Below are 17,118 nucleotides of genomic sequence, written 5' to 3'. Positions count from 1 at the left end.
ACGGACAACCGTTCGGACTTTATTTTTTCTTATCTGAGGAAATGAGTTTCAGGCGAGTGATGTTATAAAAACCCATGCAATGTGGGACGCCTATTGTATAACTTATATCAATAAATTATCTGACCATTGACTATATCATTTTAGATATTGTTTAAAAAAACTTCCTACATTTTATTGCGATTAGCAGTGGCGTATGGTCCTTATAACCCAATTCCTGCCAGCTTCCCTGTATGCACAATATCTGTAGAATCTAATTATCGGATTAATAGAACGATTTGAAGACCGCATTTATGAACATTAGTACCTATAATATGTTGTGTCGGGCTGCCTTTCGGAAAATTTCACCTTTCGCCACTGGTGATTAAAGTATCCTATTGAAATTAATCATCGGACTCAACAAAGAGTTGTTATATATAAAAGCCTAGGTTAAAGCTGTAAGTGATTTTAGTGCAGCGAATGATAATGGTAAAAAGATACAAATATGTTACACAGATTGAATTTATAAAGTCAAATAGTAAAGCAGCTTCCCCTGATTTTAGGAGTTAGATAATTGGAAACAAAAAACGTAATAATAAATTTGGGTTCTGAAGCGGTTTCCAAATGCAAATTAAAATGCTATAAAGAATTTATGGACTCTTCTACAACTGAATGACGTGACGAGGTCGCTTGATATACGCCACACCAACCAATAAACCGTAGAAACTCTTATATGTTTATTTTCATAATGTCCATTAATTATATTGACTAAAATATCCTTCAAGCCAGAATTTAACCGGACTTGCATAGTAGCCGAAATACGCAATACGATAACCTTTTCTACAAAAACCAGCAATAATATCCTTAAAATTATTTTCATGGTATATGTACAATGGGCGACAGGGTACGTATTATTAAGACTCTGCGCAGACGTTGTCAACTTATTGACGAGAAACACTACTCCACTATGAACTTCAACAACTGTCAATTCCATAGTACGTCATCTGCGCGATGTCTAAGTAATCTATCTACGGGTTTGCAAAACTTGTATCCTAAAAAAAGGTGGACGCAGCCGGTTTGTAACTCGTACACCTAATCCTCATTAAATAAAAATTTCGAGAGCTCTAGCCTAGTGTTAATTAATTTTATAGTCAATAGTCTACTGACGCTCGAAATAATGGCACCCACCTACCTGTAGTAATGAATCTGCTTCTACCAGAAAATAAAATAGTTTTGCTTCGTAACGGTGTTTGCCAATTAGATCCAACTGACTATACGTTAATAACTCACTGACTGATTAACTTAATTACTATTAGCAGTAAGTAAACGGGTTCTATAAACTAGCTTGTATCTCGTATATTACAAGTTTGTTTATGGAGGTTCGCCTTAAGTTTTTCCAACCACCATACTTATTATTCTCTTTCTAGTCTCTGGTTGATCCCTCTCCGTAAATCATCTCAAATCCGGCATTTGAGCATGTTTCATGTAAATGTCTTTTTATGAAAGTCTGGTTTATTAGCAGATTTACGATAAGATATTACGGAAAATGGTCAACTTGCGTAAATTAAGTCTTCCAGGACATCACATGGTTTTCCAGTTATCTTTAAACTAAATACCACAATTGTAATGATTTAGGTATCATGTATTTTGTTGTTTATCTTTTTTTACTTTCTCCTTAAAGGTAGATAAATAAATCAGTACTTGTCACTTATATATTTTCGTAAGAAAATATTAAATCAATTCATCACTAATAAGTCTTTATTCCCTATTTCACCACACAGAAATTGCCAGCGTAGGTAAAGGTTCATTTTAAAAATCAATTTATAGAAAATTTGCTTGGCTGCAAGTCATTCCGCAACACAGTCATTAAGAGAAGAGCGTTTGCAACCGCACGCATTTTGCCGCACGATGTGTAGCGACTAGCGACGTTATGTTCAATAATTTATTGCGACGCTATCGTCGCGTGGCATCGCATGGCTTTGATGTGTCCTGGCTTTGATGTAGTCGGCGTATCTCGTGTGCAGTAGTTGCAAGGTATAGAATAAACTATTCATTCATAACGTGTCAGTTATTGACCATTATCAATTTCCAGTGGAAAGTTCTTGCACATACAATGGCACCGCATCAAACTAGACAAGCGTTTGATTCAGATGCATATCTGTGATGGATCACGACTGCTACATTACGTATATTTAAATAAATATTTGCAATTTATTGAATATCACATAGTTAAAATTTTGAAACATGAACATAATGAAATAAAATTCAGCAGTAAAAGATATCTTAAATAATAGTTTTGTAATCGATTTATATTTTGTGACTGTTACATGTTTTGTTTTTGCATGATTTTATATTAAAGACATTGAAGCAATTAGGATTTGATACACAACTAAAATTATGCTTTTTGTTTTACATTCTTTACTTTCAAAGATATATTTTGCAGTAGGTAGGTTAAGTATTTGTCGGATTCATTAAAATATTGATTTACAATCTCGTGTGAAAGTACCCATTTGCTACATTCGCTTTTTAATCACTTCGCTTTGTGTTTCTAGATTATGTTAACATGTTATTTATGAATATGAGAGTTCATTTGTTTTGGCACACTTTTTGGAAAGCGCTATTAACTCGCTAAGTCGGTTGTAGTCATTAAAAAAGTAACCCGTGACTTATATTGCGGCACTTTGCACACGTATCTCGTGAAAAATTACGAAGCAAAAACTCTCCATCCCAATTAACTTGATTAGGTGTAAACAATTTTTGAAAACAATTTGCGCAGCTGTCAACAACTGTATTGGATGATATAAAATACCTACTTTATTACCTAACTATTTGCAATAATATTTCATAACATTCGGCTCTAAAACATCTAAAAATATTTGGTAAATTTGATTAGCGCATGGCAAATCGTTATTCTGAAATGATACTTGCCACACAGTTACGTGCATATAAAATTTAGTCGATTTTCTTGCCAGCAATGTTTGGAACACATTTCGGCAGACAAAAAATTTAATAGTTTCCCGCTCCGTGCTCGGTTTCGCTATGAAGTAATCCGCGGCCTGCGGGACTACACTAATGGTTGGTTGCGGGTTGAACGCGGCGTGTAATGTGCAATTTGCAGCCAACCATTGAGTGGTCACGCGACGTCGTGAGGCCCGCTTGCTTGCAATACAGCTCTAGATCTACATAAAAATGTCACACTAAAGATAATTATAAAAAATATACCAAATTGCAGACAGCGCAAAAAATTAAACAATGGATATAAATATTTTTAACAGAATGCAACTGAAAGCGGTTTCTTTCCAAATACCTATTCGTATGGCCTTGAGTGATGTTCGTCTTTTATGCTCCGTGACGTATGGGGTCGATTTCCAGATCTGGCAATACTTTATATGAAATCTTGTTAACACACAGCCTCAGTGTCGCAGTGAGCGATGTTTCGGTTGGGAAATTAATGTAGCTGTATTGCTTGATCGAAGCTCAGCGCGGCAGAACTGTTTTTAATCACGAGAACGAGGCACATCTCACTTTATAACACTACTGGAACCACATAATAGACCTTGGAAGGGGATCCTAAACAGTGAGGTGCGTATTATATGTGATACGGGAACTAGCCTATGAGACATATAACAAAATTAAGATATGGTACATTACGACAATATAGTCCGGTGTAGTGACTTTTGTATATGTTCAAAGAGGAATTCTCCAACAGAAACTTTATCCGGCAGGATTTAAACTTGTTTTTTGTATATTATTCTAGAAATAGCTATAAGCAAGCAGATATGAAAGACCTCGACAGCAAAAATAGGATTCGAATAAGGTATAACCGCTTATGAACGCTTCACTGCTAATGCAGTTGAATAGAGTTAAATTTGTTCCTGAACTTATGATACAATTATAAGAAATAGTATAAAATTTTGAATACCAATATTATAGATCACTGCCGCCTTATTTAGTTAATACAGTATTTAACCTCATATACAAAATCTGTTGATTTTAAAAGTTTGTCACCTTTGTCTCTTATGATGTTAGAGCTCCTGCAATATTCTCTATTTGAAATCTGCGTTATTATGTTTGTTCTTCTCTATTTAAATATAAAAGCTAAAAGACCAAGCTAATGTCATGACTTTGTCGTGTCCGGATAAAAAAAGACAATCAGCATTCCACATTCCACGTACTATATGTACTACATACCAATTTGAATATTTATTTTACTTACACTCATCTCTTATTTGGCATACTGCAGTGATATAGTACCTAACCTTGATCTTTTACTGTAACAAGGATATTATCGACTAATTAAAGCTTATAATATTGCGCTTGAACTCTTTGAGGATTTTGAGGCCTAAGTAATTTACAAATGGTGCCAAAAGTCTAATAGCCAAGCAGAAGCGTACTATGTAATGGTTTATGAGTTTAGGGCAATGTACCGGCAACAATCGTAAAAAATTTATCCCTAAATATGTTAGGGACACAACCCGAGTAACGCAACGAAAATTATCCTAAAAACATGTTTTATATAAATAAAAGTATATAAGACATTAACAAAAAAGTTATTGCTAAGAATTGGTTACCTATTCGGGCTTTATGTTTGCGATTACGTCAATGTATTTGTAACTTTTGACCTTTACTTTTGACATTTCATTGAGGCATGGCGTACGAGAATTCGCACAGTTTCTAGTAAACGAACCGCTTTTGTTCTTACTGCGCCATTCAATAGTGCCTAGTACTTGGGCGCTTTCTCTTAGTTTCGCAAACTTCCCATTCCTGAACACACTTGCCATTTACCCAACATATTCAACGCCTAATAAAGATTAGAACTGGATCGTGAACTCCAAGTTTAGTATTGTTCCTATATTCCACTGCGGTATTTGATTGCGGGCTTCCTTGTACCTAATGGCTTTTCCTATTCTATTATTAATTACTCACAGCCAGAGATATGTAATGAGCGGCATTTATTTTTAATTAAAGCAGACATTATGTCAATTCAATTTTGTTTGGCCAAAATTGAATCTGAAAGCTTTGTGTTTTACAGTTTGGGAGTTTTCCTTTATATAATACCTTGAAAGGGACACTTTTTCTATTTGCAATTAATGGATGGTGATATTCCAAACCAATTTACATTATTCGCAATCTGCATGCAGACGAAATTACAAAAAAACATCATGCTGTCGAGTTTTTTATTAAACCAATTAAAATTTGTGAACCTTGCTATTTAGAGGTGACTTTCTGCTGAAATATGTAGAATTATAAAGTGCTGCTTCATATTTTTCTTAGAGTTTCAAATGTGATAATATTATTAATCTAATATCGTATTAATGCGTAAGTTATATTATAGACATTTCTTTGTTTGTTCGAAGTTAACGAATAACACTAGATTTTGATAAACAATTTCGATCTCTGCATTTAATTGATAGCAAAATTGGCCAATCGGAATCTAGTGTGTTTGTTATGCATATGGTTGAATTATTTTGATTGGTTTATTTTTAAAATGTATCCGAAGTTAGCGATTAGGTTCGTTTATTGAATATGGCCGTAACTCACTCAATGTATTTATTTTAAAGACGTTTAGCACACAAACAGACTAAGATCTGGAGTGTATAGGCTACTTTCGATCGCGTAAAAGTGCAAAATTGGAATTTAATATAAAAAATCACACCGCGTGGGCGCAGGCTATCAAAAGTCAATATAAAATAAAGTAATTTTTATTTTATCTTTGACTGTGAAATGTGAATATACTATTTTATGTATTTAGGAGCAGAGGCGTTCTTAGGAGGAGCCGCCCAGGGCCTCGCGCTTACAGGGGCCTCGCGTAGTGCCTTGGAGGACCTTTTTACGATCTTACCGACGAAACTGTTTACCGGGGAACTTTTTTGCTTCGTCCGGGGTCTGTCGTTTTTTTTGTTTTCGTCTAGAGCCTCGCGTTTCCACGGCTGCCACTGCAATAAGAGTATATAAAACTAAATGTAATCTATGTCCACATGTGTCCTCACTGCGCACAAAGTTTTTATGGAAAAACAATAACAATTATTATAAATACGATACCCTTCGGCCGACTTTATATAAGGATTTTTTCCAATAAGCATATAAGCATGATTCATCGCCATTTTGAAACCTGATCGGCAGACACATCTAATATTATTTCTGTTGATTGCATTTAATTATTCAAAGATCTTCATAATTATGCTTAAGCAGTAATAAATTATAATTTAAGTTAAAATTCATTAATTCTATTCCACAGTAAGTATTTCTTGCCGTTTCTTAAAATTCATTGAAAATCTCTGATGTTTGTTTTTATGTTCCGAGGTATGAAGACTTTTGGAATTTGCCTTTCTTACACTGAGTAATGCAAAACGAGAGTAAATTATTACAATAACAACTAGTTCTAGCCCAGGAGCGTAATGCGTTGGAGAAAATGAGCAAACACCCTTCATCATCAGGTTCACAACATTAGGCGCAGGCATGCCTCGTCGGCTCTGGCACGCATTAACCGCCGACCTATAACAAGATACATATTGGATAAAAAATTTAAACTATTTATGTGTTCCTTCAGTTAGGTTTAAAAATTATAATCACTATCATATTTTATAAGATAAAAATAACGATCAATAACTATTAATATAGGCAATGAGGGGAATGAATCCTTATGTCCTTACATTATACAATTTGCCATCATGGCTCCCGTCGCCACGTATACGAAGGCCAACAGAGATTGGTTTGGTCTGATGGACAAGGATTCGTCGCTTCACTTCACACACGGCATTCTGAAAACCGGATTTTTCACACGAGCGGAGCCACGTGCCAAGGCTAATAACTTATAACCCTAATACTTATAATTTTGATAAGTATAAGTTTAGTAGGTAGGTAGTAATTAATCAGTTTGGTAGGATAGATAATATATTATAAACCGAACCAATCATAAAGATTTATTTTACAATAACGAGAAAATTTACAATGAGTAAAAACAAGCATGTACCTAGCGCGGTTCTTCCAAACAATCACTTTTCTTTCGTGGTGATTACAAAAGCCAATTTACTTTATGTAAAAAGTTTTAAATTCGGCATTGGCCACAGGTGTTCTGTTTCCAAGAGATTTTTATTGAAATATAATAACAAAGAAATGGGGCCGGAAAACAACTTTCCTCTTTTGAAAACACATAGCTAATTGTGTGGCAGTAAACGAATGACAAGGTACTACGATCCTTTATGAAATTAAAGTTCATTCATTCACCATTGCACATATATTCCTTTAAGTATAACTTAATATTGTATTTAATTTTCAAATCAGATTTGTTATGAATCACTTTAACCTATAATATTTAATCATCAAATACTAAGCGCTCACGCTAGCACATTTCAACTAACACGGACGCATAAACGAACGCAACCACGGGTAAAAGGTAGTACAGTTATCAATTTAATTAAATCTCATACTGCTACTAGCATACATATCTTACCCTCGGAGTATACTAATAATTCTGAATATCGAAAGGGTCAACTGGTATGCCTAAAAGGTAATGTTTGAATACAATGTTTCATAGTAATAAGATCGGTTGAAGGGGGCGAGGGTGAAGCAGAATGCGAAGGTAGAGGGGCGAGGAGAGCGACCTCATTGATCGCATACAGCGCAGCATCCCCGCGCCTGTACCGCCGGCACGCGCCGCATCCCCGCAGCCGCCGACACTCCGACACTCCAGCACTAGGACACAACGACACCGCCACAACACTATAACTATAATCATTATACTTGAGTAATGCATTACGTGAATGCACTAAACTACAATTTTGTATTTCGCAACCTTATATTAATAAAAGCATTGTACCTCAATGCATAATTATTATATATATTGTACATCATTCACCTAAAATATTAATCAGTACTTATGAATTAATTAAATGTTTTATAAGTATAGTTTCATCGCAGTTTAGTAAAAATACAAGTTATAACTCGATATTATAATTTCTTTGCATAAGTGAATAAAACTCTCGTAATACGATTTTAATATCACAAAATCATGACAATTGAATCACGATGCGGGAATAAATAAGTTAGTAATGATTTTCTTCAGAAGAGTAAATAATCAAAAGCAATAAATTGCAAGCTTTAGGTGTCGAGGGGTTCGATGCGACGGGGATAGCACGGATCGAGGACCTCGTAGCAAGTTCTGAAGGAGACATTAGACAAGGTCGGTGAGAGCAGCGCACAATAGCGGCGCGCGATGCGGCGCTTGAATGGGTGTCGGCGGCGCGGCGTGGCGCGGCGCGGCGCGGTGCGGCCGGCGGCAGCGGCGCGACGCGGCTGCGCGCCCGCGGCGTTTCAGCCAGTCCGCACACCGGCGGCTCCGCTGCCCCACGGTCGGCCGCACTCCGCTGAACAACAATGCTCAAAAACACACCGTGACTCAACGCAACCCAGCACGACGCGGTCGGCGATGCTCGAGGGCCGGACGGCACGCGCGGCCGTCGGCGACCGGTCGTGAACACAGTTCGATATATGAAAACCAAAAAAATATTGAATTGTAGACCGATCGTGTTCGATAGATCCCTGTAGAAAGACGAGAGTGCGGCGTAGAGAGGCGGGGGTCGGTGCGGTGCGGATCGGGGCGAGTGATGGCGCGGCGCGGCGAGCTCGCGGCGGCGGCGGCGCGCGGCGCGGTGGCGTCGCAGCGCTGACATGGGCGGGCGGGCGCGCCGCTCGCTGTTGGCGGCGCCCGCAGGCCTGCTGCTGCTACTGGGCCTGCTGTGGCCGAGGGGTGAGATAAACAATTTACACTTGTATTTTAATATCTAATATCTATAGTTCAACTTAATAAATATCTCTTTTCATATTGTATCAAGCAAATAGAAAAACAGGACTTGATTTAAAGAATAGAGACTTATTTACAAAAACTTTCAATTTAGTAAAATACTAAAATTGTTGACGTTCACTCTTACGAGTATAAAATTGAAAACTGGTGCATATAAGACTTGCTAATTCAGTCTTACTTGAAATCTTAGTGTGCGGCACAAAAATCTAAAATATTTACTACCCTCCAAATTGCAAATTTGGAAATAAAATACCGTGTTATATTTAAACATTAACTTGATTACATCATGCAAAATCGTTTGTGTGCACGGTTTAATTAAACTAGCTTTATTAGAATGTTAACCATTTATTTCTGGGTATATTATTTATTTATTATATGGGTTTGTATAAAACAAAACAAACCCATATTTAAAAAAAATAATAGAATTATAGTTTTAATGCGCATTTTATCTTTGACAGAGCGACAGATTCGCTACATTTGCTCTCCATTCTAAATAGATTTCAGCAAAAATAGGTTAATTTAAAATGGAAATCAATATTAACACAATTAATCTCGCGCTTTATACAATTTGGTTGATTGTTACGTATATCGTTTGTATTAACATCGTGGTGTATAAATATACTATGAAGAAGTTAATCTGCGTTGATTTAAATACACAAATTACAATGCAATATCTCAATTACAGTTTTTATATGATCATAATATTTTAATATGATTGTGTACTGTTTTTATATCATTCTAATTGTAATTAATAATTATTTATATTAATGGATATGATTTTCTGACGCCTGTATGAAGCAATATTATACTTACTGCAATTCCAAAATGTAATCGGCATATGATTTAGGGGTACGCGGGGGCTACCACGAGAAGCGGTTATTGCACCACCTATTGGACCACTACAACGTGCTGGAGAGGCCCGTGGTCAACGAGAGCGACCCGCTGCAGCTCTCCTTCGGCCTCACGCTCATGCAGATCATTGACGTGGTGCGTATGTACTAGGTAGATCTCACTTTAGATCATCCTGTACTTTTCCTATCATCCTATCAATCTTACTTTGTACTTATTAATATTAATATGCGAAAGTAGCTCTACCTGACTGTGTTTTACGCATTCACAGCAACACTATTAGACTGTTTTGGATGAAATTTGTTACAAAGTTAGCTTGAATTAATTAAAAAGTAAGTAAATTAAAAAGGCCATGGGCCACACATTTTATCAAAGGAATATGCATTGTGGCAATTTTATCCCGTACTAGGTTATTGACGTGGGCCGCGCCCTGAGCAACAACTAGTGTTATAAATGCGAAAGTTTGTGAACATGTTTGAATATTTATTATTAATTAAAGTAAAAAAAATACTGATCAGATTTAAAAAGACTTTGGCACATAAAACAAATACTAGATTAACATATTGCCCTTTTTTATCCTGGAAAAATAGACAGTGTGACTTTTACACTAAAAACAGACTTTCATTTATTATCGTTCTTTTATATTATAGAGTGAAACGTTTTTTTTTTTATGTATAGGTAATCTGGTCGGGGTTAGCTTTTTAGATGTTAATACCCTTCTGCGTTTTTTAATGTAATAGATATGTTTAATTTCGTATACTTAGAACTTATAAATTGAATGTAGACTTATAAACCGCGCTTAATTTCAATTTCCAATTAAAAAAAAGGAAAAATTAATGAAAACACAGTAGACAGCTCTACGAAGCCTTTGCATACTTTAGTTAATCCAGTGCACTTTAAGTTTTTAATGTGTGTGTGCTTACATTGCTGAGAATATTTATCTCGGGACGCATAATATATAAGATTCATTGAGCAGACTTATGATAACGTTATTTATACTAACCAATTTTACTGACATACAAGAATCAAACAATTACATACTTAGTTTATCACATTTATACTCTAATTTTTATAAAAACAAATTATAGTACCTTAAACATTATGTTTTAAATAATATGCATATTATAGTAACTTATAACAGTTTGAACATAGAACATGGACACAGTGTTTAGAAAAACTAGTAAAGTTCGGGTCATCTTACATCTAAAAATATTATCGTACAGAAATATATTTACAGTAGTGTTCATAATTTTATTTTTCACTTTAATCGACAGTAACTACATTAAATCGTGTTACTTAAATGTCGCCTAAGATTGATAATTTATAATTTGTTGCAATATTTATGCCCGATTTAGACATTAACAAAAAAATTGTCGGCCCTTTTTTGGGTATGAAACAAATTGAATATGATGTGAATTTTGAATAAGAATGATATATACGATATGTATGACAATAAAACAAAATTATGACAATAGCGCAAATATTATTTATTAATACAACGACTCTATCGCAATTAATGTAATGGAAGTGTTAATACATTGGATAAATATCGAACATTGAGTTAATAATTGTAATTTATATCAAAGTAATTTTTCACATATTTAACTACATATGTATCTTTTATGTCTATAAATTTTAAATAAGGTAAACAAATTATGCTAAATCAATAACGTAAACTGAATATTTTTTGTGGAATATACTAGATGTATTAATTACCTATAAATTATCTCTGCTTAACAAATATTACTGTAAGTTCAGAGTTTAGACCCTTTTTTTGTATTTTCCTCCTTCATTATTTTACGCGTATTTCTTATATGAAAATAAGTATGATTTTATTTGTTTGCAGGACGAAAAGAACCAACTTCTTATAACTAACATCTGGCTGAAACTAGTAAGTAAGATTAATATAATTGCACTTTAATATGTTTAGCAACAAACCATATTCATTAAAATTTTCAATCGAACTATAAGTATTATTATAAATTACCTAAGATCCTGTTGTTTAAGTAGCTTAAAATTTAAGCTTAGTGCGAACTATTAAAGTAGAAATATTACTCATTTTGCGTTGCCTATAATATTTAATTTTCCTAACAATCTTTTAAAATAATCAATAAATCTATCGATCAATACATATTACCTTCGAATGAATAAAAATAATAATAATAACACTTCAGTCGTAACCCGTGAGCAATTTAATACGCGCTACTTTCAGCATGAAATATATCGCAGAGTTAATATAACGTGCCACAAGGCCTAATTTTAAAGTGCAAATGTTTGCCGAGATTGTTTCGGCTCCATTATATCTAACATGTTTGTTTACATTGTCGCCTTTGAGAATACAACATATTAAAACACGCTTTCATAATACAGGAATGGAATGACATGAACTTAAGGTGGAACATATCAGACTTTGGCGGGGTTAAAGATTTAAGAGTACCACCTCACAGGCTATGGAAACCAGACGTCCTTATGTACAACAGGTATTAAACATTCTGAATGATATACGAAGACGTGTAATGGCGATTGTTTGACCATCGTTTCTTTTTTGTAGTGCCGACGAAGGCTTCGACAGCACGTACCCAACGAACGTGGTGGTACGCAACAATGGCTCGTGCCTATACGTACCACCGGGCATCTTCAAGAGTACATGTAAAATTGACATCACCTGGTTTCCCTTCGACGACCAGCGATGCGAGATGAAGTTCGGCAGTTGGACTTACGATGGCTACCAAGTACTTACATTGTTTATTGAAACAATCGCGAATCAGATAACATTTATTAAGCGTTCAATTGTTTACAGTTAGACCTGCAACTACAAGACGAAGCAGGAGGAGATATAAGTAGTTTTGTCACGAATGGAGAGTGGGAGTTGATTGGTTTGTATCATCCAATACTGAGTAACTGAAACAATGAAACTGAATAACCGCCGAATTGACTTCTCTCTCGTTATCCATACTTTTTGTTTCTTTATAGGAGTACCCGGCAAACGAAATGAGATTTACTACAACTGTTGCCCGGAGCCTTATATAGACATCACGTTCGCCGTGGTGATCAGACGGAAAACGCTGTATTATTTCTTTAATCTCATCGTTCCGTGTGTGCTGATCGCCTCCATGGCGCTTCTCGGGTTCACATTACCACCTGACTCCGGGGAAAAACTCTCATTAGGTGATGTGTTTCAGATATGTAGTCTTTAATCTCGTTAAAAATGATATCATGAATGATAAAGTGCAGTACGGATTCCGTGGAGGATAAATAGAATGGTCACAGTGAAACTAATGCTGAGGATCCCCATCTGGGCTCTATTTCCCCACACTCAACCATTAAAAGACATCATGCGTACAACATAGCTTAAAAACATAATTACGCATAGATATCTTCATTGTAAAAGAATAATACTATGGTAAATATAGGTGTGACGATTTTGCTGTCGCTGACGGTGTTTTTGAACATGGTGGCGGAGACGATGCCCGCCACGTCGGACGCAGTTCCACTGCTGGGCACGTACTTCAACTGCATCATGTTCATGGTGGCCTCGTCCGTCGTCTCCACCATCCTTATCCTCAACTACCACCACCGTCACGCAGACACGCACGAAATGAGTGACTGGGTTTGTACAACAATCTATGTTTTTTTCTCATATTTGAGTAAGGTTTTAATTTAAAATAAGGACAACTCTGAGTAGTTGCAGATTTAAGTCATGGTCGATATGGTAATCCAACCGATATGTGCTCGCCTCCCTTCTCATCTATCAAATTAATATTACTTCTTTTACTACTACCTCTTTGAGTAAACAGACACAAGGTTAAATATTACGTTGTTTTATACCAGATTCGCTGCGTATTCCTGTACTGGCTCCCATGGATTCTGCGAATGTCACGGCCGGGCTCGGCGACGACGCCGCCACCAGCCCGTGCGCCACCACCACCAGACTTAGAGCTACGCGAACGCTCCTCCAAGTCGCTCCTAGCTAACGTGCTCGACATCGATGACGACTTCCGGCACGCGCACTCGCAGCAACCGCCTTGCTGCCGATACTACAGGTCCCTCGACGATCTACACGAACACTACTCGCCGTAAATAGCACGGTTACGATAATTAACCCCGCCTAGATCGTTCCGCAGTTTACCCGCCCGTAGCTTTCATCGAACGACTAAACATTAAATCATACGATCAACTTTCATTTCTCTTTCTAATTCTGTCTCGGGTCTTGAGTCACAGTAACATTAAATCAGCATTACTCCCGTAGTGCCCTTAATTCCTCGGCTCTACCTGTAGATAGAATGAGCCCTGCAAGCAGTGGCTACAGAGCTGTGCGTGTTACAGGGGGGGCGAGGAGAACGGCGCGGGTCTTGCAGCACACAGTTGTTTTGGTGTCGACTATGAGCTCTCTCTCATACTCAAAGAGCTCCGAGTCATCACAGATCAGGTAACAATATTCGATGCGCAGTGTGCATGCACATAGCATGACTTTGGGGTAATACGTAAACCAATATGACTACAGTACAACTGATGTTGAGTAGAGCACCCATCTGTCAGACTATGTATAGCTCTATGTTATCCGGTTATAAATTAAGTCGATTTGCTAAAACGAGACGTAAACCAACCTAAATGTCTTTATACTTAATAAAAAAAAACTCACCATGGAGGTATTTTACATGTATGAACATTGTAATTATAATATCGCGTACCGACCCACCATTAAAATCTTTTACTCGTGCATACATTAAAGTGACAGACTACGCTTGTATTCATTTCAGATGCGCAAAGAGGATGAAGAGGCGGACATTTCGCGCGACTGGAAGTTCGCCGCCATGGTCGTGGACAGACTGTGCCTTATTATCTTTACCCTGTTCACAATCATTGCCACGCTAGCCGTGCTGCTGTCCGCGCCACACATCATGGTGTCGTAGCGACCTGCCCGCTTGCGGCTGCGCATGTGTAACGTTCTGTGATACCGCAAATACTTGTTAAGTTGTGATGTGCGAAGAGGCGCGGGCGCTGACGCCGCGGCGCTGGAGTTGCCGCCGCCTGCCTCGTCGCTCGTGCCCCCCTGTAGAAATAAGTTACCGCAGACTGCCATCCCTGTTTGTTCAACCGATAACTGCCTGTTCGAATATGTCCTCTGACCTTTTGACATCTTCAGCGAAACGTACAATTATCTTCACGCAACATCAAAAACGGTCGTCATGCTTCCTCAGAGAATCCAGAGAGCGCCTAAGAGCCATATTCTCAGAAAATGATGAGCGGATTCGAACGGACGTCCCGTTCCTGGAACACTGAACTCATATCTAGACAATGTATACATTAGTCTATAGTCACAGGTGAACCGCTGGTCATGCTTTTAGAGGTCCATGCTAGAGTAGTTGACGTTTATATAATGGCTATCGGTCAGCCAAATTGAGACCGAGAATGAAATATTAGCACAAAAACGTCTTCCTTCATACCGACTAACGACCTGATTCGCGTTTAAATTTAAACTTTGGTTCAAGTTTCTTCGATTCATAAATGTTATTAGAGTTTGGGCCAGTGATGAAGCCCTAAGTTCTCCTCTTGTTCGATTCTATGAATCGTGGTTATGGTCCCTGAGTTTATTTTCAGATATATTTGTGTCATAGGTAGTATAGAAGTTTACAAACAATGTTGATTCAATTGGTACAGGTTGTGATATGCCTCGTTGTGAACGGGTCGATATTGTTATAAATGGTAAAATATCCATGGCTATAGCTTAATAAAAAGTTCGTTAAAACTCGTAGTTAATCAAAATATTATTTTAATAAAGACTTACCCAGGTCTTACGGAACAACTTATACAAATAATAATTAAATTACGTAATAATAACATGTTTGTACTTCTTTCCGTACAGTTACAATAATTAATACGGTGAAAATATTATAAATATTTACGAAAATTTTCTTCTTCTAAAAATTTGCTGAAATAAAAATCTTTCAACCCCCTACATATTATATAAATATTTTATATCATAGCCACTTTCACATCATCAAAATTTGATATACTTATTAAAATATTATTGTAATATCGACGTCGCATTGGGAAATATAAAAGTTTATCGGTATACTTTCCTAGTGACAGCATTCTCCAATAAAACCGACAATTACGTATCCGGAACATATTATGGTATATTACCGCTCGTCAACTACCATTAAAATTAGTATAATTTTCATTGTTATCATGGGTTCGAAGGGATGTTTATGAGAAACATACTCAATCTGTATTAATATTTTTTAATTAGTTTCTATAAGTATAGTGAATCTTTTAAAAGGAAAACGTCCCGAAGTTAGGACGAATGCGTGGATACATGCGAACTGAAGTGTACTCTCGCAAATCGCCTGCAAATGTTTTCCTTTTTTAAGGTGCCAACAATAATCGTAGACGGTCCTTTGGAAGTTGCGGAGCGACTATGATTATGCCAAACCATTTTCTATCATCTTTCTTGGTTGTTCAACCACTGGTTAGCGGTTGTGTGACGACCCGACGGTAAGGCCGCGCACCACCCTGTCTTTACTGGGGTACGACTGTTTTTCAACACAAAGTTTTGTACGGTTACTTTCCGTCATAAATGGGACAATTGTAATGTCTCCAAGATTTGTTCAATTGTTAGGGTTAAAACTCTGAATTGCACTTTGTTTATTAAATATAAACGAATGAAACAATATTTGCCGTTTTATTTTACCCTTCTAAATGTCATATAAATAACTTACAATGCATGTGATTGAATACAAACAAAATTAAATCATTCACCGCTTTAGAAAGTGTCTAACGTCCAACCTTAATAGGTTTGGTTGATCACTATAAGCTCTATATAACCATGGTTGCCTATGGTATTTACCTATCTACATCTATAGACTTTAATGTATACACATACCTGTCTGGTATGTTACGTAAGCTGTAAGGATTGGAATAAATCGATGATATCCCGTAGGATAACTGCACATGCGCCGAAGCCGAGATACATATCTATGAGTAGCACTATGCGCAGCTTTAACTTCGCAGTAAATTGCTCGATTTATACACCTACCTGCACCTAGTATGGTATTCCATATTTCAGAATTATTAACAGAAAACTTTTTTATTATTAAAATAGGACAGAGTGCTTGGGTAAATAAGTACTAAATATACTTGTTTAATAAATCTATATCTGCTTCATATATTAAATAAACTATTTAGGTATGTATAAATTACAATAATTAAAATACAGAATCTTATTTCACGTGTGTGATAGATTCACTCTACTCTGTATGGTATTTCATATTAGCACGAATGTGCTTCCTGCTAGTCCTTGATAGGAGAGGAACCACTGTTTAACAGATTTTAAAACTGACGTAAAGTAAGTACACCATAAGCAAAAAAGGTAAGAAAGTGTGTGGGAAATAAAATTATCAGTACTCATGTTTCCCTGACCCAACCTCCTTTTCTCTCCTCAAAGGTCAGTAACGAAATCATAAATTCATTGGTATTGTGTGTTTTTA

General features: G+C 36.5%; 1 protein-coding gene across 2 annotated transcripts; it reads left to right on the top strand.

The window, feature by feature from the left end:
• The first annotated feature begins 8,298 nt into the window (after positions 1 to 8,298).
• On the top strand, positions 8,299 to 16,304 carry LOC115454072 (neuronal acetylcholine receptor subunit alpha-7). 2 transcript variants are annotated; one of them, XM_030182914.2, is made up of 11 exons: positions 8,299 to 8,725; positions 9,627 to 9,766; positions 11,475 to 11,519; positions 11,999 to 12,108; positions 12,180 to 12,360; positions 12,429 to 12,504; positions 12,602 to 12,796; positions 13,042 to 13,238; positions 13,460 to 13,671; positions 13,955 to 14,057; positions 14,389 to 16,304. In XM_030182914.2, the coding sequence occupies exons 1-11, from the start codon at positions 8,647 to 8,649 to the stop codon at positions 14,539 to 14,541; spliced, it is 1,491 nt and encodes a 496-aa protein (XP_030038774.1). In that variant the 5' UTR covers positions 8,299 to 8,646; the 3' UTR covers positions 14,542 to 16,304. The 2 variants fall into 2 exon arrangements, with proteins under 2 accessions (XP_030038774.1, XP_030038710.1); XM_030182850.2 differs by having other exon boundaries at positions 13,460 to 13,704.
• The last annotated feature ends 814 nt before the right edge of the window (positions 16,305 to 17,118 follow it).

The sequence above is a fragment of the Manduca sexta genome, chromosome 25 (genome assembly GCF_014839805.1).
Source record: "Manduca sexta isolate Smith_Timp_Sample1 chromosome 25, JHU_Msex_v1.0, whole genome shotgun sequence".
Lineage (NCBI taxonomy): Eukaryota > Metazoa > Arthropoda > Insecta > Lepidoptera > Sphingidae > Manduca > Manduca sexta.
Note: the sequence above shows the minus strand (reverse complement) of the source record. Positions and strands in the feature narration are given on the sequence as shown.

Excerpts from the sequence above, each read along its gene's own strand:
- LOC115454072 (XM_030182850.2), top strand. The coding sequence starts at position 8,647 with ATGGGCGGGCGGGCGCGCCGCTCGCTGTTGGCGGCGCCCGCAGGCCTG. Across the intron at positions 12,109-12,179 it reads GACGTCCTTATGTACAACAG|TGCCGACGAAGGCTTCGACA; the intron begins GTATTAAACATT and ends TCTTTTTTGTAG. Across the intron at positions 12,505-12,601 it reads TGGAGAGTGGGAGTTGATTG|GAGTACCCGGCAAACGAAAT; the intron begins GTTTGTATCATC and ends GTTTCTTTATAG.